The following is a 23,832-nucleotide window of genomic DNA, read 5'->3' on the forward strand; positions in this document are numbered from 1 at the left end:
CGCCACTCCATAAAAACATACCAGGTGACGCTTTGTTCGAGTCGGTCATTATATCGCTGTCACACGTCGGTCCCTTTGACTTATTCAAGATGGTCAGAGGCAGACCCGAGGCCCCTGTGTTGCAAAAGCAATGAATCACACCCACTTGTAGTCATCTGCAGAGTGGGTAAGCTCATGGTAATTACATTTAATCATAGTGATTACCACTAAATGTGCTCCGTAATGACTCTCCTTGTGATGATAAAAAAAAAAAAAAAGTAAACTCTTCGGAAAGTAACTAAATTACATATAATCCATCTGGAAGTGCTGTTCATGTCTGTGTATATTTTCTCCCCGCAGGTTCAGCTTACTATGACAATGTGCGGCCGTTAGCTTATCCTGACTCAGATGCTGTGCTCATCTGTTTTGACATCAGTCGACCGGAGACGCTGGACAGCGTACTGAAAAAGGTCAGTGTCACATTGTTAGATGTGTGAATTTGTCCTCTTTTTTTAAAAATTTTAAGTGCATTTTGTCTCTAATTCGGCCAGTGTAGGTAAAGCAGCCATCTCACATTAAATATGCAGGTTGAAGGAGTCATCTCTTCTCTTTATACTGGAAATCGATTCCTTTATAGAGTGACTAGATCTACGTCATCATCCAGAGATATACAGCTTCCAGCTTTCACCATCACGTCTGTGTTCAAGTTAAGGCCACCATGTGTTCGTTCACTGATAACCTGATCCTTCGATCTACGACAGGGGAATGAAAGGAAACGATGAGAAAACATTGCCAGCTGTAGAGGTGGAGACTGGGATAACATTTAAGGTTGGGTAATGCTTGGTGAGAGGCATACACGAACAAGCCAACACATGAGATACAGAGATTAATGGGGATATTGGGAATGACGTGAGATTCTGAAGGAAAAAAAGAGAGAGAGAGAGAGCACGAACAAATGGTACAGAAGGGAAAAGGGGGAAGCGATAAAGAGTCAAGTAGTGTTCATGTAGCAGAGCATTACTTTGAGAGAATAGTCGTTGTAAAAGGAAAATTAGAGGTTGCAAAAATTGCTTAGGCGGAAGGTTCTCAGAGATGTCAGAACAAAAAGTGCTGTGCACTTATTTGAGACTGAAAGCTTGCAAATGGAAAATGCACTTAAAGCAAAGCAAACTGCAGAGAAACAAGACATGGCGGCAGACTGCCATACAAATTTAATTAGGTGCATAAGATCGTGGCAGAGGGTAAGCTTTGTTTCTAAACTTTGGATAGAGTGACCGCTCGACATGTCACTTTGGCATCCCGTGCATGCATTGTAAGAGCGGCACATTCACCGCGATTACTAAGGTCATTTGATAAGGTCAAAGTTGAAGTTGGTTCTCAAGTGGACCCCCTGTAGACGTGAGAATTCACTCGGCATTGGCAGATATGCGTTTTTGTCTGGTATTGATGAAGTCATTATGAATAATGGCACGGACGAGAGGAATGTGTCTTCCAAACAGAATCAATTAAACCCTTTTTCTCGTGTTTTAAGAAGATTCCGGCTTTCAGGGGATTCATTTTTCCTGCTTTATTGATGGTGAAGAAATTGTTTTTTTTAATACTTCTTCTATCTGAGGCACACAGCTCCATCTGTGAGCACAGAAGCTCCAACAACAAAAAAAAGAAGTTGGCTTAAGAGAACGTAGCTAAAACAGCTTGTGTTAGAAAACGCATGAACTCAGATGCACTTAGGTCCACTATAAGACATGATGAAGAGATAATTAATTTGAACTGTGGATCAAACAGGCAAAAATGAGCATAATGGGTTCACCTCTGCCTGACTGCTGTGGTATGTGCACGTTCTTGGTTTGCACACAGTGAGGAAAGTAGAAAAACAACCTCCGTTTTTCTTTTTTGATAAACCAGCGCCTCGGCTCCAACAGCTCGCATTCTGCCTCTTTGTGCTGCTTACCAATTCTTAACATTAACACAGACAATAAGCCGCTCTTCCCATGGGCCCTTTGTGACTCATCTAAATTGCTGCTGTTCACCAGTTGCATGCGGTTTGGCACAGGGTCCTATTGAAAGGCAACAGCTCACTCCGCACAACGGCGCGCTAGAGCCCGTAACAGCAGCGACGCAGGCATCCAGGAGAAAAGATCTCTTTGTAAGGGAGAACAAATGGAGCAACAGTGCTCAAAGCGGTCGCCTCTGCCATGGTGTGAGGAGATAATGAAAGGAGTCTCGGAGAGAAAGAGAGCGATAGACAGAGAGAGAGTTTAATAGCTTGAGTCATGTTTTTGGCCTGTAATGAGTATTGTCTGTCTCGGTCTTTATACAGCATTTATGTCCATGAGCATTTCCCTTTTTATTCCCCCTCTTCTATCCTTTGATTTGTTGAGGGCAGTTTTCAAATAAACGATGGAACATTTAAGACATGGAGTGATATAAATTCCAGTTTCAGAGCAATGAACAACAGTGCCAGTGTTTCATTTTGATGGTACGGTAAGCCAGAAAATGCTGGTGATTGTGTGGGTGTTGCTCCAGCCTTCAACTTTAAGATTTACACATTTTTGATGATGTAGTGTTATAAAGTAATGTGCAAAAGTCTGGACTCCTCATTTCTTAATATTTTGCTTCCAGTGAGCCAAACTTTCTTGAAATGTTTAAAGTGATTGTGAGTTGTAGTTCTCTGGGCTTTCAAAGTTCTTCTTTGGACTTTGCCTGCTTTTTTATTCATTTTCAGTTCAGGCTGTGTAACGAAACTTTTTCAGAGGATTTTATTTTAAAGCTATAAAAACTCAAAGGGTGAACCACAGTGTTGTATCTACATACCGCAGAAAAGCAAAGAACCAATTTTAAATGATATCTTTAGGCACTTTACTAGTGGCCTGTCACAAAAACACATAATTTGTTCCTGTTTTATTCATTGAATCTACAAAACGTTTTGTCAGGCATAAAATAACATATTTGCACCAATAAGTTTGATTTAGCCAAAAACGTGGCATGTTGCAGTATGGCATGAGAGATGCTTCTACACCTTCAGATGATCCGTCTACTGTTCACTGAAGCCTCATCAGAAATGGTCTCAGTGGAAGGGTGGCTGTAAAGAAGCCATTATTAAGGAAGGGAAACTTAGAAAGTTATAGGTATGCTACATTACATCAGGCCTACATGATGAATCCAATTTTGAAATATTTGTTTGTCAATATGTACAGAGGAGGTAAATATTGAGTGTCTATGGCCCCTGTGTTGGCTTTGTAGAGCTTTGAATGTCCTTCAAGAAGAGAGAATACATACAATCCTCAAAATATTATTTGGTCATACCAAAAATCCAGGAATCCAAACGTTACAAACAAATGGTACGAGCTGGTGCTTTTCCATGAAGAGCTCTAAAAGTCAGAACCAGAATCTTAAAACTAACAAATATTTGTACTTTCCATCAAATATGAAGAAAGGTATCAGGTAAATAACCCGGAATAGAAACTTCACATGAAGTTGTTTTCTATTGTATTCTTTTTGTGTTGTAAAATCATTGCAGTGATTGGCTGTACATGAGTATAACAATATCATATTTGCTTTTTTTTTAAATTTTCTTTTGATCTTTTGATTTGGTACATTAGAACACCAAAGAATGATATCGGTAGCATCTTTATTTAGTTTCATTTTTTTTAATTTAACCTTTCTTTAACCAGGAAGATCCCACTGAGATTAAAAACCTCTTTTTCAAGGGAGACCTGGCCAAGATAGGCAGCAGCAAGTATCTCACAGTTACAAAAATCACGCAATTAAACACAGGCAAGAAGAACACACATATAAAAAAAAAAAACACATTAAAATTCAATTAAAATGATGAGCAAACTAATTGAGATAGTTTGTCTCTATTATTAAGTTATTTTTAGAAATTCATTTTATTATCATTATTATTATTATTTTAGATTTTAGTGTTAATGTCTTTTACAGTTTTTATATGATCAGCCTGTCAGTTCCACATTTTGAATGCCATTAATCTGCAGTCTGTTAATCTGCAAAGAAACTGCACAGATAAACTAATTGAATATCACTGCAGCACGGTGAGAAGTTAAACTGCTGGACAGCAGATTTGCAGGTGGGATTAAGGCCCTCTCAAGGCAGGAGATAAGAATTTATGACCTGATGGAAAGGAACTGCTCCCAAGTCAAATAAATCTCAATTCAGCGCCTCATTTATGAGGATTTTAATAATTGTAGACTGTTCCCACATGTCTGCATACACGGACATTTTTTAAGCTGTGAACTAGGCCCCTTCATTCCAATTATGGAGCTCTTAAAGCTACAATTTAAAAATGGTAATTTAGAGAAAAATGTGCTTTGGAAATAGTTTGAGGAAGATTTTTTTTCTCCTTTTCTCCAGTTCAGACGGAAAGGACTTGACAAGCCTGCAAATAAATCTTACCTGAAACTCACCCAGCCTTATTTCCAAACCTTATTTACTGACATCAACAATGTGCTCGCTTCAACCAGGTCCTAAAATCTTATGAAAGGCTTCCCAGAGGAGCATATTAATAAGAAGTTAATGTCCAAGGTTTTCAAATGAGATGCAACTATGAACATAGTGCTCAAGTACTCAGATACTCTCGTACTGTAGCATAATTAAGGTCATGTGCACTGATATATGTTTGTCTCTCTGATACACAGTGGCAAGGTGAAGCACAGGAGTTCTGCCCCAATGCCAAAGTGGTGCTTGTCGGCTGCAAGTTGGACATGAGGACAGACCTCAACGTCATGAGAGAGCTTTCCAAACACAGACTCATTCCTGTCACACATGAGCAGGTGAGGAGTTCACAGAAACCACCGCTCGCCTCTAAAATTTGAATGGAAATTAGCTGCTTGCCTTTTTCTGTACCCCGACAGTGCTGCAGAAATGCTGCCCGTGAACAGTTGCTTTTTTAAGAAAATTATAACTTTAAGAATATGCATGACGTATAGTTTTAAATGCACAGTTCATTGCGGTTTTCAGCTGCAGTGACATTTATTCGCCCGTAGTAGAAATTATATGGTATCCGTACAGACAAACGGCACCTATTACTTTCCCCCCTTGTGCACACGGGCAAACATTTTTGAAAGTGCATTTGAAGAATGAGACTTGCGTCAGATCATAACTTCCAAAAATGTGAAAGCACAACGACTATAAAGGAGCAGGAACTGAAGGAAGAAGAAGACAAACAGCAGGATGTGCGATAATACGATTGTTTTGTTTGTGTCTTGGAGCAATGAGCAGCGGCACGCATGAATTTTAATAGCTTATTTTCATGTAAATGTGAATTTGCTCTCCTTGGCAGCCTTTTGTCAACAAATTAATATTTTCCCTCATCTCTGACAAAGCAAAGGTAACGACCTGTATTGTCCTGTCAATAATGACATCAAAATTGGTTCATCACAATCTCAGATTCGTTTCTTGTTATATATATTTTGCTTTGGCTCAAAATTCATAGAAGCTTCTTATTGGACCGAAACATCTACATATTTTTTTTAAGACGTTACTGCAGCTATGCAGCTCATTTAACATGTCTTTTAATACATTTACATTGAATTATTTACATCCATACGTAATCATTTGACCACAAGTGTTAATACAGAGTAACCAGATAACAGTGGAAAAACAAAGGCTGAGTAATGTGATTGTACGCCAAATGAGGATTGGTTTGATGCCTGCTGCACAAAACACTGGATTCAAGTGGTGGGCACTCAAGAGGGCAGTTCAATGTGGCCCAGCCATCTGTTGCTTGCCTTTAGACACTCACTATAGGACGTTCTGATGTTTTGGGTTTTGGGGGGGTTTTTTGGACAACAGCCCCTCAACCAGATCCCATTTGCCTCAGGAGAACCTGTTGGAGGCACGTTGCCCCAGACAATATTGCTCATGGGCTGAGTTGGGCATGTAAGCCCCATCCACTGCTATAAATTAGTGATTTTTGTGATTGAAGCTATTCATTTACCATTTATTTTATGTTCCTGCCCTTATTGCTATGGCCCTGAACCATTTCTAGTGGCTGAAGGAATAAAACAAAGGGGCAGAAAGAGCTTCGTCTGCAGGGTGTCCAGGTTCACCGTCAGGGTCGGTGCTCTCATTTAAGCTTTCTTCCACATTGGAAAGGACAATCCTACTGTAGATCCCACACAGATGAAGCGTTTCATGCATGTCCTAAGTCTCTGGGTCTGACTTGGGAGGGGACTCTAGTGCAGACCTAGAGGATGATGGTACAGTGAGCCAAGATTAGTCTGCAGCCAGGACCCAGACCTGGATAAGTGGTAGAAAAAGGATGAAGGGATGGATCAAGTATGGTTAATCCATATTTATTGGTTGTAATAAACATTACATTTGATATGATCCTATAATTAAAGGCCTTATGATGGTCCTTAATGTTGCTGATTTTATATCTGTGCTGACAACTTCTAGAGTGAAACAACTGATAAAAATGTGGTCCGACAGGTGTAGGGGACAGGTTTTTGGTTGCCTAAGTAATTCGTGAAAGTGCGGTTTCTTAATGAGCCCTATTCAAAGAGCTGCACTGTAAACAGACTGAAACAAGCCGGGAACTTTACGTTTCACCCACTTGACCAACTGATGTGAACCCCAGGGGAGAGCGCAGTCAGCAGAACAAACTGCAAACCAACTGTGTCACTGTTGCTGTAATTGGCTTAAGGGTGTCAAAATAAACACTTGAAGTGCTGGAGCGTTTCTAGTATTACAAAAATAATACAGCTCGAGCCTTTAATATTTTTCACACGAGTAGAAGTAATGTTGCCCCATATGGCAGCTAGATACTGCTTCAATATGGTTTATCAGTAGCACCAAAGGCTGAACACCTACGCTTTCATTTGTTGTACATTTTCCAAGGAAATTGCATGATCAAAAAATAAAGAAATAATGTGACTCAAACTCAGGATGACAGAATGAAAATGTTTTGTTTTGTTTTGCTACCTAAATCACTAGAAAGCACTGCTGGGAAACAGGTGAGCAAAATAGTACTACATATGAAGCCGAAGCTGTCCAGATGTGAAATGGGGCTAAACCTTATAGGGAATAATGTTTTTGCAACTGCAAAGAAAGGCTTTGAATATTTCATAGTGTGGATGATATTCTCCGTATGCCCCGGCTAGCAATCAGCTATCAGACCTCAGAGGTTGCAGGCTTTTATTAAGAGGGAGGTGTTAGTGCGCACGACCAAGTGCAGTGTTCTGCCATCCACAGAAGCAGGGAAGGGATTGTCTAGCAGCATGTGACAAATGCTTACAATAACAAATATTTAGAGAACGCTTTTAAAAATGTCCACTGTGTTTGCACTCAGAGTAATGAGTGGCTTTTAAAAATGTTGTGCTTTATTTTATTTCACTGGGTTACACAAGGCTTTCCACAGAATTCTAGTGGTTCAATGTGGTTTAAGGACATCTAAGAATAAATAAATAAAATAAAGCATAATTTCCACTACATGACCCCTTTCTCATCCACACACAAAGTTCTGTATGTTTTTAGCTCTAAGTACTAGCTCTCAGCAGCTCTTTAGGTGAGTCAGTTGCTTTTGGATGACAAACAAACACAAACTAAGCTGTATTTTAAAGCTACACTACACAGCATTTTTATAGTAACAGAAACAAGTGACTGGATGTATTGTGAAGGCTGTTTTTTGCCTTGAAGCGTGTGCACCAAACCTTAGAATCTGCTTGCAAACTATTCTTCTCTCAAGCCATTGTCCCACAGGAACTCTGTATGATATTCAGAGAATGAAGTTGAGACGCATGTGAACACAGCAGGCCACTGTTAAGGTCAGATCTTTACGCAGTACTCAAAAAACTCAATTCGGTTTAGGTGAGGGATGGTGATTGAGTTGAGATTGCGCGTGGTAGTCACATGATGCACACTCGCTCGCTGTGAATTCTCAGGACAATTTAAAAAATGTTGCTCTCGGGGAGCTTAAAGGGTAAAGCCTGTTTATTGGTGGGTCTGTTTAATATGTCTCGCATATATGTCTGCCTGGTAGCATCTGTGCATGTTCAGGTTTGAAGGCCATATATAAAAATGCTTAGTGTTAGAGTCACACTAGGGCAAAGAGTGGTTGGAAATGGTAGCACGAATAAAATTACTGCAGCTGTTGCCTTTAAGATGGTTTCTTAAGAAGATGGGAATAACATCAACAAACACTTGCAGTCTTTAGTGCATTAAGGTGACAGAAAAACTGCAATAAGACTGACTCAGCCTGCTATCAGTCTGCAACTTGACACAAATCAATCTGCTTTAAAAATTCCAAACCTGATGTAGGCACGGGAAGTCACATTAAGCAGAAATTTAAATAAATTACTTACAATCAGAGTAAAAGTTTATAATAAATGGTGATGTAGTTCCTGCAGGATGGTGATTTAACTGTAAAGTGCCATAAGCAATATTACTGTGATAAAGGAATATAACCAGTTGGCAGCCAGTTGAGTTGAGCCCCATATTTCAAAGAGACGCGTTGCAGATTGTCGCAAACTGACTCGAACTGTTTGTAGTATGTTATAAATTAGATGGCAATCTGTTGGAGAATGAATGCTGTCAGTCCAAGTCGAATTGCAGTTGTTTGGTGACTGTGGTCTCCCGCAGTTTGGCACTTGGTCTCAAAGTGTGTGTGTGTGTGTGTGTGTGTGTGTGTGTGTGTGTGTGTGGGGGCGGGGGGGGGGGGGGGGGGAATCAGTACAATCATCTCGAAACCACCGTGCTATTTTCCCTCTGCTGTGACTGACTGACATTAAGTAAATGCAGAATGAGCGAAAACAGCCCCGCACATCTAAAATGACAAATCATAAACCTGTACTTGCCATCCTGCTGTGTATATATCCATAGGTTTATTTTATACCATTTGCAAACTGTGTGTCTCACATTGAAATGTTATCAAGAAATGTATGCAGAAGGGACCAAAAGGCATCCTCGTAGACAGATGGAAGTAAACACAAAAAGCAAGCCTTTATAAAATAAACACAAGATAACACTGCAAGGAAACACACAAGGCACAAACAAAGCTAGAACGCAGTATGGCACAACAAGGAACTTAAGACAAACTGAGGCTTTAAATAGATACAGAAGGTAACTGGGTTGAGTGGACACACAGGGTAAAAAGACAGCTGGAAGTAATAAAGGAAAACGAAATACAAGACACAACCTGCAAAAGCTTATCAGAATAAAACTAACAGAGACCTATTAACAGAGATGCAGACTTAAAAGACTCAAAAGGATTCTAGATTAAAACTAAAACCTCATCTTAGTTTTATTTACTAGAAAAAGTGACATGAAGCAATTGCTGTGTTATTCCTTGTGATGGTGTAATATTGTCAGTCATATGTAGTAAATACTTCATGTGTGATTGCACTCAGGTTGGAGCCACTCAGACACGAACCCAGTAAGAATGATTAGCCGGCTACAGCTCGCCTCTGCAGGGTGAAGTGTTATACTATTAACTCATTGTTCTGGTTTTCTGACCCACAGCTTGGTTTAGCTTTTAGCACTCTTATGAACCTTTTTTGGAAAAGCAGCAGGAGGCAGAAAATGTTTTCAGTGAAAAAAAACAAAAAATAACTGCATACAATTTTTTTTTAAAGGCAGATAGAGAGCTAGGAACTAACTATTGAAGGCGCTGTAGTATAGAGCTGCTATAGCCACGAATTTCCCTCTAGAGACTAAAATCAAACGAGAAGGAGGCTGAATATTAGATGGAACCTAATATGTGGTAACACTACAGCTCATTAAGAAGTAATAATATGTCAGTTGTGTGTTTACATCTTGTTTTGCAACGTTCAAGTGGTCAAAACAGAAATTTTAAGTCTTTGCTTTTCATTTTTAATCCTGACTAACTCACATTCTGTGTTTTTAGGGAACCACTTTGGCGAGGCAGATTGGCGCCGTGGCCTATGCAGAGTGCACCTCAAAGTATTCGGAGAACAGCGTCCGCGATGTATTTCACGTCACCACCCTGGCATCTGTGTCCAACATTCATCGGCCTCAGCTCAAACACGCCGGATCACGTCACGGCCTCAAGAGGGTTTCCCAGCAGCCACCTCGGACTGAGATTCACGAGCGTCCGCCTGCCATTAGAAAGGACCGAGCCAAAAGCTGTGTGCTCATGTAGGACCAGAACCTACCTGCTGCCTGATCTGTGTGTGTGAGAGTGTGCGTGTGTGTGCTGACGGACCATGCCACACATGAACTTAACTTATTGGTGAATTGTTGTCAGATTCTTTGCACTGCATAAAGGACGATGTGATAAAAACGAGAGCGAATGCTATCCTGAGGAGGTCTTTGAAGGGTTGTTTGTCCATTTTTAGCAAAGCTCTGCTTCTTACTTTTCTTTGTGGCTGTGCGCTCATCAGGGGAGGACATTGTAGCGGCAAAAGCAATTTTCTTTAACGCTTGCACCTGAACAAGTGGACAAAAAAACAGATAAATTAAAAACAAGACAGAAAATAGTGCATAGGGAGATGAAAAGGAAAAAAATATATATTCGAAAGATCGTCTTGCAGGAAGCAACGGTAACCGTGCTGGTGTTGACCTCTATTATAGTTGTTTCCTGTTTTGAAATGCTCCTCTGTCTTCAAGTGTTTAAGCAAATGAAGCACAATACGATGCACGCAAACCGTTCTGAGAAGTCTGTAAATGTCAGGGAATGATCTCTGCTCTCCCCGCTGCGCATAACAAATTAAAAATGAAAATCTGGACTCGTGGGCTGAGATGACACTAATTTTCTTAAACCACAAGTGCTTTTAATATTGAAAAACGAAATAATCACTCACCACATAATATTGTTGTGCTGTGTAATTACTATTGTTCAAATAATCAACACTGGAAAGGAACGTCACAGAGGGCGTTGAGATGAATATTATGTTGTACGTGTGATAATGAAATAAAAAAAAATCGTCTCTGCTAAGTGTTGGAAGATCTTTAATGTGACATATTTATCTCCTGGATGCTTGTCAAAAGTAATAAGTAGGAAATCTTTAACTTATTCTAATTTATTCTCTGTTTGCACTTCAGTTTCAAGACATTTTCTTGTCCAGACAAGAAAATATTGCTCATTCTGCCTGCAAAGATGTGGCTTTAAATTTGAAAAAGGTGAAAATAATAAATGAGACAAAAAGTACACACAATGCTTCGGAGCAGCGCAGACCCACAAAACCTGCAAATCCTACATGTCTGTGATCATGAGTCTGTGATCGTTGCAGCAGCTCTGAGAAGCTGTACTTCAGCACAGCAGTGCTTTCAGTTAAATGTGAACATGCTGACTCACCTGTATGTCGGTGACCTGTCATGTAAATGGACTAGCGCCTTTCGACTCTGTTAAGAATTCAAAGCTCTTTCTACTGCAGGTCTCATTCCCACACAATCACAAATAGATTCATTCTTTTATTTATGCTTAAGCGCTTCACATGCACTCGTGCTCTGAAGGATGTATCGGGGGCAACTCTGGGTTCAAGGATACTTCAGCATGTGGATTTTCCGAATGGTAGCTGAACCTCTGCCACCTGAGCCACAGCTGTACAGTAGTGCTGCGCATCTACAGAAACACCACCTATGACTTTTTGAAGTCAGCAGGAAATTTCTTGGGTAACCGTTCAAATGGTGTGGGCGACTCGGTCGTGGGTTGTCCCAGCCCTTTGCACACTTTTATCACACACGTGCAACTCAAACGCTCCTTATGATCCTTTTTTACTCCGATCTCTCCTAACCAGTCTGCTGCGTGCTCTGCTACTTTCTACTACCTCCTCTCCGGGTCCCAGCAAGCTACCGAAAGGTACTTGTGAGATATTGCAGTCTGGATCAAACTAGTGGACCAATCATCCCGTTTGCAGAGCTAACAGAAACGGACAACTCACATTTCCAATTGCATATTGTTAAATCATGTTAAAGCAATGGCTCTGACCTCCACATTTAGATAAAAGTCACCTTCTCACTCCAAGGTATAGAGAAAAAACATGGTCTCATCAATGTTTGTCCATGTTTGTGACTTGTGAGTGCAGATCAGTGAATAACCACGCAGTATAACATGAATTTAAAGTGTAACCTCAATGTTTTCTCAAACACGTTTCATTTGAAACAGTTACTGGAGTGGTTTTAAGAAGGTCTTGACTAAAAGAGGCATTAATAATGAAAACCTTGGTGTTTGTACACTAAATAAAATATCAGTAGTCTAATTGCTGACTCCTTAATGGCAGCAGGTATTAGAAACCTACATTAGTCTGAAATTCAGTGGCTATTTTGCACACACTTATACAAAAAGTTGAAATATATATGTAACATGAATACACTGTATTTCCTGAATGTAAAGAAAAAAAATAATGCAGTTGGTTTTGCTGCTTTTATGAGCCTTGTAGTCTGACCTTTAACTGTTACTTTTGTTCCATTTTGTTTCCCGCCACCATGGATAAGGCCCCACAGCAACTCTCTGCCTGTGTGAGTACAGCAAAGTGACATTTTGCGGCATCACTGCCATGTTGCCACGCAGGGAGCGTTAGGTCACTCCACATGCTAGAGGCCAGGCCGGGGCAAACACCCAGTCGGGGGGAGACGATGTCCACACCAACGAATGGAGAGAAGAAAATCTGCTCAGTAAACTTTTGTATAATGATTCTCACTAATACGATGTAATTCTAAATAGAGTACATATGTAAATATAGTTACAATACTGGTATAGTTATAGTAGTAGTAGTTTCATGCAGTATTGTCCTGTGGTGGCTGGACTCTGCCAGGGCTGCCCTTTATCACTGACTCTTTACATAACTTATATGGACAGATTTTCTAGGGATAGCAAAAAGGCAGCATTGAGTTCCCAGTTTGGTGGCCTCTGTATTACTTCTTTGCTTTGTGTGGAGGATGAAGCTTGCTGGCTTCAGCAAATGCTGATCAGCTGACATCAGAATTAGCACTTCCAAAAATGAGGCCATGGGTTTCAGCCTGAAAAGGGTGGAGCTCTTTCTCCAGGTTAGTGAGGAGTTCACCATCACATGTTGGAGTTCAAACGTCTTGAGGTCCTATTCATGAGTGAGGGGAGGTTGGAGCAGTACCTGCAATGATACTGATGCTTTACCAGCTTTAATGTGGTGTTGAGAGCTGAACATGCTGCTCCTCCAAATTAAAAAGGGCCCAATTACGGTGATTCTAGTAATCTGATTAGATTTCCTCCTGGACATCTCACAGGTGATGTGTATGAGCACACCAGGAGAAGACCCTGAGGCAATCCCAGGACATGCTGGGAAGATTATGTCTCTTGACCGGCTTGGGAATGCTTCAGTGTCCTTGCAGAAGAGCCAGCGGCGTCTGGTTAGTGCTGCCGCTGTGACCGAGACTCAGATGGAAGGCTTGTTAGAATAATAGCGTAAAAAGCGAGTCGTTTCTTTTATAATAGAAGGACCATGAGAAAACAGGAACTAATTAGATTATAATTTCGACTACGCCAGCGAAAGCACCCCTCAAGGGTCAGTAAAATCAAGTTAAGAGACCAAACCTGCAGGTTAGAGCCGCCTGCAGCCTCAGGCATTGTGTCAGCCTTTGCTGCTGTTTCTTTGATGCTGCACTCAGTGTGAAAGACGTCACGTAATAGGCTTTCCAACCTCTTGGCTGAAGTGAGTAAACATATTTAGCAAACAGTCATCTCTCTTGTCCTTGCAGCCTCACCTGGCTCTGTAACATTCCCAGAGGTGGGAAATAACAAAATGCAAATACATTGTTACTATGCTTAAGCGAATCTTCAACTATCTTTACTTGGCTATTTATTTTTCAGAAAATTTTTTTAACTTCCTAGATTTAAGAATAAATATTTTCTACTCATTTTTTTTAAACACCTTGTTCCTTTAAATCCTTTCGGTGTACCACTACTTCCTGGAGATACTTTCCAGTTCCTCCTGGGGAATCTCAAGGCATTTCCAGGCCAGACAAAATACAACATCTCTCCAGAGGGTTTTGGTTGTGCCTTGGGGGTCTCCTCCCCTTTGACGCTTCCCAGAAAGCCTCCAAAGGGAGGAGCACAGGAGGCATCTGAACCAGATGTCCGAATCACCTCATGCTGCTCCTTTTTTTTCCAAAAGAAAGAGGAATGGCTCTACTTCAAGATCCCTCCGGATGTCAGAACTCCTCTATCTCCTCTGTCTATGAGGCCCACCCTAGTTCAGCTGCATGTATTCTTGACCTCATTCTTTCAGTCATTACCTGGATCTCATGACTACAGGTTGGAATGTAGATGATAAATCAAAAGCTTCATCTGGTCCAACTCCTGCATTATTGTTGATGCCAGTCCACAGGTTAAACTCACAGAACACCTTCCCATCACTTTTAAATGAAATCCTAAGATACTTCAACCATACTTGAACTTGAATCTAGGGTTTATACAACCTATTACAATGGAGTACATGCTTATGTAGTGTTTTTATGTAAGACCATTATCAGCTGAAGATTTTAATTTGTGTAATGCTTCGGCTTACATCCAAATAGCTGCAAAACACTCTCTGATATTTTACTAAAAAAACAGAAATAAAAAAAAAAACTCTTGCCATTAGACAAAACAGAAAAAGTCACGAGATCACTAAAGTCAGCATGCTTTATCCGCTGGGAAACCACGCTGCTAACCTGGCTAAAGATTCCTGACTCGGGTGAAAATATCAGCTAAGCAAGCATCTGTTCTGCACCCCAACCTGAATGGAAAAGGACAAAAAGCAGCATTTTCTTCTAATCTAAGGCGATACAAATGGAAGCTGTGTGATAAGAGAACAAGAGTGGCCTGCTTATGAGACCTAAATGTGTATCCCACCACTGCATGCACTGTTTTTGATGAAACAGCACATTCAATAAAACAGCGTCCCAGTGGTTAAAGTCTGTATACGAGAAGCTCATGCTTTACAAATCTGTAGCTCATGCATGAAATGTGCAGAATCATCTTCAGAATAACAGAAATTATTCATTTATGTCTTCTTCCCCAAGGAGAAAATTCTCTTTTAGCCTGTTGTTCTAGTGACGGCTGAGCTAGTAGGCACTCGCCCTGTTGCATGCAAGATAAAAAGTAACTTTCTCAATTATGTTTAGGGGTTCTGGCGTCAGTGTGATTGAATTACAGCTCTCAGGTAGGAGGATGATTACAATTAGACAAGTGGTTCTCAGTCCTCAGTATTCAGAGGCCTGCTGTTTCCAATCTAACCGCCTAATCAAAAGGCATTTATCAACTGAAAGTGTTACACTGAGGTAAAAATGAACTCTACCAACAGCCTCTAGGTTTTGAGACAGCTTGCATTACACAAGTCCCTTGTGGAGTAAATTAGCCACATATAAAAGAAGTCCCACGCGGTCATGGGAAATGTTTTTATACAGTTATGAAAACTGTGACATGTAAAATCCATTATGGTTTCATGGGAAAGTTTTTTCGTACACTTTTGAGCGAGACGGGAAACTGGTCGGGTGAATTGCTTCTCCTGCTTTATTATTATATGCACCATTATCTTGATACAAACACACTCTGCAGGGGGTCCATTTTTCATTTTAATTCTGCTATAAAGTAGCACTGATCACTGACCACCGAGGCTCAACCCTTTTGCATCTTTAATGTCCTTCCTGCCTGCACAGTGTCAGTAGCCATAAAACTGCACCCTAATGCTCCGAGGGTGGGATGTGGCCGACAGGGCTGCTCTGTTATAAGTTCAGTTTTACTCAAATCTCTGCTTTTAAGACCACAAGGCTGGCAACAAGCATCAGCTACCTAATATAGGCAAAGCAATAACAACACCAGGGTAATGGCTGTCGTGTCAGCGGGATTCATTAAAAATGCAGGAGTCATTTAAACAGTATGTAAAATTGAGCAGATTAAAAATATATGTGCCCCGTGTCCACGAGCGGAAAGGCTGCATCTTTGCGTCTCTGGCTCTGAGTAACAATGAAGGCGACGACTTTGTAAAAGCACACAGACATGCAACGCAATACATGCGGGGAGCAGGATTACAGTACAGACTCGCAAAGGCATCATTAATAAATGGTTAATTGGTAGTTAATTACATTTTAGGTATGTCAATAAAATTATACACACTTGGTTTGTAAAGAGAATCCAAATAATGTTCACAGAGCCTGTTAAGATATTTACTTTTGTTTTTGCTGCTTGTTTATCACAACTTTTACAAGCTGTCTGGTTAGATTTAGATACCAAAAATATCCTTTTAACCCAAAGCAAAGAGGAGAGATTTCTATTTGGACAAGTAATGAAGGAGACCTGCCAGGGACTGTTGCCAAAGGACAGCTTGTGCAGGAAGGAGGATCGTCTCACTGGTAAATAATAAAAGGCTTTATTGCAAAACAACAATAACCTTTCTTAATCATTAATGTATAGCAAGTTGTGCACCAGTGTCACCAGCATGGAAATGTTCTTTGCTCTTATGAGCTATGCTATCATGAATATTACTAAACTCACTGACCAGAGCATTAGGTATACCTGTTCAGCTGTTCATTATGAAAATATGCAAATATCAAATGAGCCAATCACATGGTGGCCAATTAATACAAAAGTCATGTAGACAGTTCGTGAAAATTAAACTGGATGAGCAATAAAAGTGGTGGAAAAGTGGTGTTGGTGATAGACTGTCAGACAGTCTGAGTGTTTCAGATCTACTGTGATTTCCCAAACAACCATTTCTAGGATTTACATAGAATGGTTTGCAAAAGAAAAACTGTCACTTTTCTGTATGACAATGTCATCTTGTCAGAAGTCAGAGGATGGCCAGACTCCTTTGACCTGCAACAGACATTCAAACGACGACTTGTTACAACCAAGATATGCAGAAGAGCATCTCTGAACATGCAACGCATTGAACCACATGGGTAACAGCAGCAGAAGACCGCACTCGATGGCACTCCTGTCAGATAAGAACTGAGGGTACAGCTCACATGGGCTCACCAAAATTGGACAACAGAAGAGAAAAATAAGAATTTAATGTAAAGCACGTTAAAGCATGGATCCATCCTGCCTTGCATCAATGGTTTGAGGCAGTTGTGGTGATATAGTGATATGAGGGATATTTGCTTGGCACACTTTGGGCTCCTTAATTCCAACTGAGCATCATCTGAACACCACATCCTACCTGAGTAGTATGCTGACCATCTCTATACCTTCATGACCACAGACTGGAAGTAGTCATCAGAAGATTGGAACAAAATCTGTAAACAAGGAATGTTTACAGCACCTTATTGAATCTCTGGCATGAAGAATTAAGACAGTGCTGCAGGCAAAAGAGGGTCCAACCTTATTTCCAGTGAGTAGTGCTAATACCTGTAATTTTCACAGTTTCACAGTTAACTATAAAATAATTATTTACTACTGTTTAAATAAATATGCTATAAATATTCCTTAAATTTATAGTAATAAAAAATTTCATTGATGATTACTATGAAGCTTTATTGACTTCCAGTTTGTGACCCAGCTTTAAGGAGACAGTGTTTGTGCTGCAGCCAAGGGGGTCGGACCAAAATACTGTTTAAATGCTCTCGGAGCCTTTGGGCCAAGAGGTTAATTGGATCACAGCGGCAAAGTGCAAAAGCAGACAGGACCATCACGGACAAGTGTGCTCATTATTCACAGCAGCTTGACTGACATGGGAGCGCATGTAATGTGCACATGAACATCTGAATTACTAAAGCAGGTGAATTAAAGTCGATCCTGACAGGGAAGCATGACTGGGTGCGTTACATTCACATTAGAGATCGCTGTCTTTTTACTCGGGGAACCAACGTCTGTGTCAGAGGTTAATTTTAGTGTATTGGCTCATTTGAATAAAAGCTTGAGTAAATCTTCTTAATTTGATTTTTCTTGTTAAAATCAGCTAATATGCTATTGGTGGGCAGTGTTGGGCAAGTTACTTTCAAATAGTAATTCAATTATAGTTACTAGTTACTTCTTCAAAAAAGTAACTGAGTTAGTAACTGAGTTACAATATTCTAAAAGTAATTAATTACTTGGAAAAGTAACTATTGCGTTACTTAAAAAAAAAACAAAGAACGTTTAACCCTCTGGCGTCCAGGGTATAATTGGCCATTTTTTTACTACTCTTGATTTTCTCTCCACATTTTACCTTTAAAAACTATTTGCTTTGCCTTGTTTGGTATCATTCTTTTTAGCGCAACCTCACGTGCCTGAATTTACAGTTATGTTCTCATTTTGTCATACTGTATAACCAGAATTGATCTAAAATCAGACAAAAAACATAAAATCAGAGTAGAAAAAGTTATATTTTTACTGTAACAACCATAAACATGTTTAATGAATCATATTTTATAACTTCAAATGCAAATATTAATTGTCAATTTTAAAATCCTATGCACAAGTTTTGCAAACAACAAAGTTATTTGCATCCATTTACCTTTTACCCTTTTTTTAAATAACCATTTCAAACTATTTACAGAACAATCAGCTGTTCTTCAATAAGATGCCACACAAACTATTTGTGCCACTCCAAAAATGTCTGTCTACAATAAAGGAGAACATCACAGCCTGATACCTGCAGGTCTGACAGCAGCAGGTGTATCACTGCTGTTTCTACCTGGAGACAGCAGTCGCCTCATTGTTCTGACACACAACACAAAACTATCCACAACACTACACACTAACTACACAAGACAACACATTAACTACACACTCCAAACATGCTAAACGTCACAAATCTCACATCTCAAAACTCGCTCTCTCTCTCTCTCTCTCTCTCTCTTTCCTGCTCTCTCTCCCTCTCTCTTTCTCTCTCCCTCTTTCTCTCTCTCCCTCTCTCTTTCTCTCTCCGTCACTCCTAAAACTTCCCCTGTTTTGTTTTGTTTTTTTGCTCATAAGCAGAGAGTGCTTGCTAGCGCTAACGTGGCGAAACTATTGAGGAAAAAACGCCGCGTATATATCGTTTATCATGACTCTGGTTTTACGTGGCCTATCGACACAATTTATAAACTAACACCTTGTTGCTTTGTCTTTAAGTGGTCATGTGATTGGCTTACCACGACTACTTTATTCTTCCTCAGTCAAACAGCAGCACTCATGCGATTGTTTTGCCTCCTTAGCTCCAGGTGTTGTGCTAGACAGTGATCGTGATTACCGTCCGTGCGGGAGCGCGCAGCTGCTTAAAGCTGTAGCGCCCAGATTACTTACAGCTACTTCCTGCAGCTGATACAAGATGCGGTGAACTGAACACAGCTTCAACTGTTTGTTGAAAAATAGTAACGGACCGCGTTACCTTGTTAGTAACTGTAACGGCGTTGTAACGATAGGAATAGTAATTAGTTAGATTACTCGTTACTGAAAAAAGTAACGCCGTTAGTAACGCCGTTACTTGTAACGCCGTTATTCCCATCACTGTTGGTGGGTGAGTGTAATATCGGAGAGCGTTAATCTAAGTTGTTGTGGTGGTTCTGCTGTTGTTTCTTTCATGACAGTGTTCGTGAACAGAACAATCTCACGCGACCACATGATCTCTTGCCACTTTAGAAATAAATAAATAAATAAAAAATAACAATACAAAAAGCAGGAACGATGTTTGCGCTTATGCCAAATTTGGTTGGGAGGTAAGTTATTGCCCTCAGGTGTTGGAAGCAAATGGAAGTCAGCTTGTACATGTTTGCACACATGCACACAGATGTGCAGTTTCACAAACAAATAAGCACACAGAAATATTCCAGATGGTCAGGCAGATTGTTTCGTGCTAATTTCCCCTGTGAAATAGGAATATCTTTCACAGCGGGATACCCTGAACTACAGTGATGCATTAAGACTCGACAACTGGATGCATCCGTAAAGCAACCTACTTTTTACACAAACACCTATTCACCCATGCATCCATAAGTCACTGTTAAAGAGGCTTGAGCACAGAATTGCATGCTACTACATACTATTTAATTCCTGTACTATAGTAACCTCAGCACCTGCTCGTCCAGTTCTTATTCAAAAGTTTAGAATTTTTCAAATTATGCTAATGTTCAACTAAAGGTTTTGCTTTTTTTTTTTAAGTCTTGCACTTCAATGCCTTCTTGTCTGTTGGGCCACTATTGGGGCCTTGATTTAAATCTCTGGCCTGACATGGTGACTGCAGTCGGAGTGCAATCAGTCTTTGCCAAACACCATGAATGTTTCTGCCACTAATGATGCCTCAAAATTTTATCCATTTTATCCATTTATGATTGGATGGTGGCCCACTCGCCAGAAGGGTAAAGTCCACCACTAAGATTTTGGTAATGTTTTTAACCAGAATTTGCATTTTGAATCTCACAAGCTCATTTAGTTTGTTTCTTTCAATCTAGAATATTTTTTTTTAATCTAATCTAGATTCCTAATAAAAAACAAAACATAAACTTCTTATTTTTGTGTTAACGCACACTTTTATAGATGTGCTCATACTTGCTGATGAACAGTTAATCAATTGCATTTAATTAGCAGTAATTAACTGCCACTTACTTCTTAATTCCTATGTAACCAGTAAAGGTGTACTCGCACACTGCTTCCACATCTTAATTTAGTTTTCTTAAATAAATAATGTCACAGAATAACTGTCCTGTTGTGTAATTCATCTAAGGTTGTATTTTAATCATTTCAAGACCTAATTATTATTATATCCTTTGTCATGTCGGGTGCTGTGCAGCAGGCAGGATGAAGGACCCAAATGCAGGACTCAGAAATGAAAAGTTAAACTTAAAGCACAGGTTTTCTTGCTGGAAAAACTCTTCATTAATGCAAGGAAACAAAACAAGAAACTCAAAGCACTACCTAGGAAACTGGGGAAACTAGAAAACTAAACTATAAACAAAGAACTGGAAACCTATCGTGACACAGAGGTGAAGACACAGCATGGTGAGGGTACAACATGACACAGAGCAAGGAAAACACCGGGCTTAAATACACACTGGAGCAATCAGGGAATAGGAGACATGAGGGAAACACAGGTGGGAGAAATCAGAACTAACAAGACAAGGGGAAGCAAAACCAGACACACTGCACACAGGACAGGGACTATCAAAATAAAACAGGAAGCACACAACAGACACAGACTAGACTGAACAGAGGGGACACGAACCGTGACATCCTTAGAATATAAAGAGGGTGTCCTTTCTTTTTAATACCATCACTGTATAAAATCAGCCAATAACTTACAAAAATGTGCAAAAATCTAATATTTCCGCTCTTGTTACCTCCCTTTTAAATGTATTATTCAGTCTTGTGCAGCATGCTTGGCCCCTGTTCTTCCTGCTTTGTTCCATGGACACATGTACTTGGACAATATGTTGGGAGATGTGTGCTGGTTTTTAAGTAAAATGTGAAGCACTTTATAATTTTATCAGAAAATGTACTATTAAGTTGGGAGAAGGTATTTATGCTCCTTTCAAAATGAATTTTAATAGCAGGTCTAAATTTAATTTGCAGACAGTTTTATGCTCCGTACACTTCTATGTCTTCATGCGGCCTCACAGAGACGTAAGCATGACTGTACATTCTTAGTATTGTTTTTAAAAATGCTAGAGGCTTGAATTAAAGCAAAAAACTAAACTAGACTGTACAGAAGTCTCATTTACATTTTCAGTTAGTCATGGGTTCAGTTTACTGTTGACATGATACTGGAAAATCTACTTTTTGTCACCTGGCAGACGATAGAGAGGATTAGCTTTTCTAAGTGCCACTGCCCCTTTGTCTGTCTATTAAACTGACAAGACACTAATGCTGCAGTTATTCAGCCAGCTGTACACACAATGGAGGTAAACAGTGTCGCATTGTGTGAGCGTCTGCCGTGTGCCGTGCTGTAACCCCAGGTCCCACACAGGGAAACTGAGCTGAATGTACGCTCGGCTGCAGCTCTGCACTGAAAAATCAGCTGACTGGAGGAAAGCAGCGTCCTGGCACGCTGGCGTCTGGCACCACACATCTGGCATTTAAAAGGCCTCAGAGCAAACAAGCTGACATTATTGTTTCACGCAGGCTCCTTTTCTATTTTCAGCCACCTGGTTTTTGATATCTGTTGTTGTCATAGCGATGAATGTCAAGGAATTCAGTATTTTTATTCATTCTGCAACCAAACGAAAGTCACAAATTCGCAATGCAGACGTTGACATAAATATCCTTTTCTCGGATCATTTGTTATTAATGGAATATAAATTCAATTCAAGTTAAAGAACGCGGTGCTGAAAATGATGTGGGCTGTGGATGTGGATATGCATTTCAGACCTGTGAAGTTCATGTTATTACAGACTTTTGAGCCCAAAAACACCTATTATTAAGAAAACATAGGAAGGTACAATCACCACCACTTTGACCTTTAAGCAAACATCTATACGGGCTTGTTATATTGTGTAGCCGTTCAAGCAGACTCATGTCCTTGAGGCATAATTGTTTCCAGCTCAAAAAGTTGAGTGTGGCTGCAGGAGCTGAATGGGTTATTTGTTATATCTCTGACCTTTAAACTCGCATGCCTATTTTCACGTTGATTACATTTTTCATCAGGCATGAGCTCTGGTTTGTTGTTACATCGATTACAGTTGCCACAGTTAAGACCACCAGCGCATCCTGATTAACTGTGAGCTAGTGGTACAAGTGCAATATTAGGGTGCTATGCTTTTCACACGGACTGCATATATGTATATATAATGGGAATTAATTAGCCAGTAAATTCCTCAACAGTTTATGCAGCTATTCAACTCCTTGAATTAAAGCTGAAAGTTTGCTTTTGAATTTCATCCTGAATGTTTAAGTCTAATTTGGTGGCCTACAGAGCTGAAATTATATAAACTACATCAATGTGCCTGTATTTAATTTCATTCACCTTCTATTATCTTTACTACTTCTCTTGGTATTTCTCTCACATCCCAGGCAGCCCGAGATTTTTTACTAATATTTTAAAAGCGCAAGCATATGTAACTTGTGTCCCCTGTCACTTATTACTTTCCTCACACGTCCTTGTTAAAGCATAGACATACTGGTCCATAAGATGTTTTCCTCTGTACACTACCAGAGGGGATTTTAAATCGAGCAATTAAGATGTGATTAAAGTCGGGACCTTCAACTTTAATTCAAGGGCTTTAACAAAAGTGTAGCATTGACTGTTACATTACAGTCCCTGTTTTCAGAGGCTCAGAACTAATGAACAAACTAGTTACATGAATATCAGAACTGTTTTTAATAACGGGATGAATATTTTCTGAGCTCCGTCAGGCCTTTACAGCAGCCACCTTCACTTGTTGCTTGTTTGTGGGCCTCTCTGCCTTCAGTTTTGTATTTAATAACTGTAAAGCTCTGTTTTGGGTTGAGTTCAGGTGGCTGACATGACCAATAAAGAATTTCCCATTTCTTTCCCTTCACAACCTCTTGGGTTCTTTTTGCAGCATGCTTTGGATCGTTAGGCATTCACTCTGTGAGGTGCAGGCTGATCAGTTTTGCAGCGTTTGGCTGAATCTGAGCAGAGAGTAGAGCCCTGTGCACTTTATAATTCATCCTGCTACTCCCAATAGCACTCACATGATCAATAAACACCAGTGACCCAGTTCTACTGGCAGCTATATATGCACATGCCATCACCTTGGCTCCATCATTTTTGACAGATGATCTGGTACACTTTGAATCATGATCTTCCTCTTTTCCTCTCATACTTTGTTCATTCTGTACAAGTTCATTTTTGTCATTAATCTGAAGGGTGTAGGTTTTTTTTTAAGATGTTTTCTGTCAAATCTCTCCTTCCTGTTCTTGAGTGTAATGAGTGGTTTGCTCCTTGTTGTAAACCCTTTCTATTAACATTCACGAAGGTCTCTCTTGATTGTAGACTTTCACAACAACACGCCTACTTGTTCAAAGTGTTCTTGACTTGGTTAGAAATTGCCAAAGAAAGAACT

General features: G+C 40.0%; 1 protein-coding gene across 1 annotated transcript in view; it reads left to right on the forward strand.

Annotated features, from left to right (window-relative positions):
* LOC100708603 (rho-related GTP-binding protein RhoN) overlaps positions 1–10,891 on the forward strand; it is a 34,862-nt gene extending 23,971 nt beyond the window's left edge. Inside the window, exons 3-5 of the mRNA XM_003441847.5 lie at positions 340–449; positions 4,635–4,769; positions 9,842–10,891. Coding sequence (XP_003441895.1) covers positions 340–449; positions 4,635–4,769; positions 9,842–10,096 — 500 coding nt within the window. The 3' untranslated portion in view covers positions 10,097–10,891. The remainder of the gene's footprint in view (positions 1–339; positions 450–4,634; positions 4,770–9,841) is intronic.
* Positions 10,892–23,832: the final 12,941 nt, after the last annotated feature.

The sequence above is a fragment of the Oreochromis niloticus genome, linkage group LG8, assembly GCF_001858045.2.
Source record: "Oreochromis niloticus isolate F11D_XX linkage group LG8, O_niloticus_UMD_NMBU, whole genome shotgun sequence".
NCBI lineage: Eukaryota > Metazoa > Chordata > Actinopteri > Cichliformes > Cichlidae > Oreochromis > Oreochromis niloticus.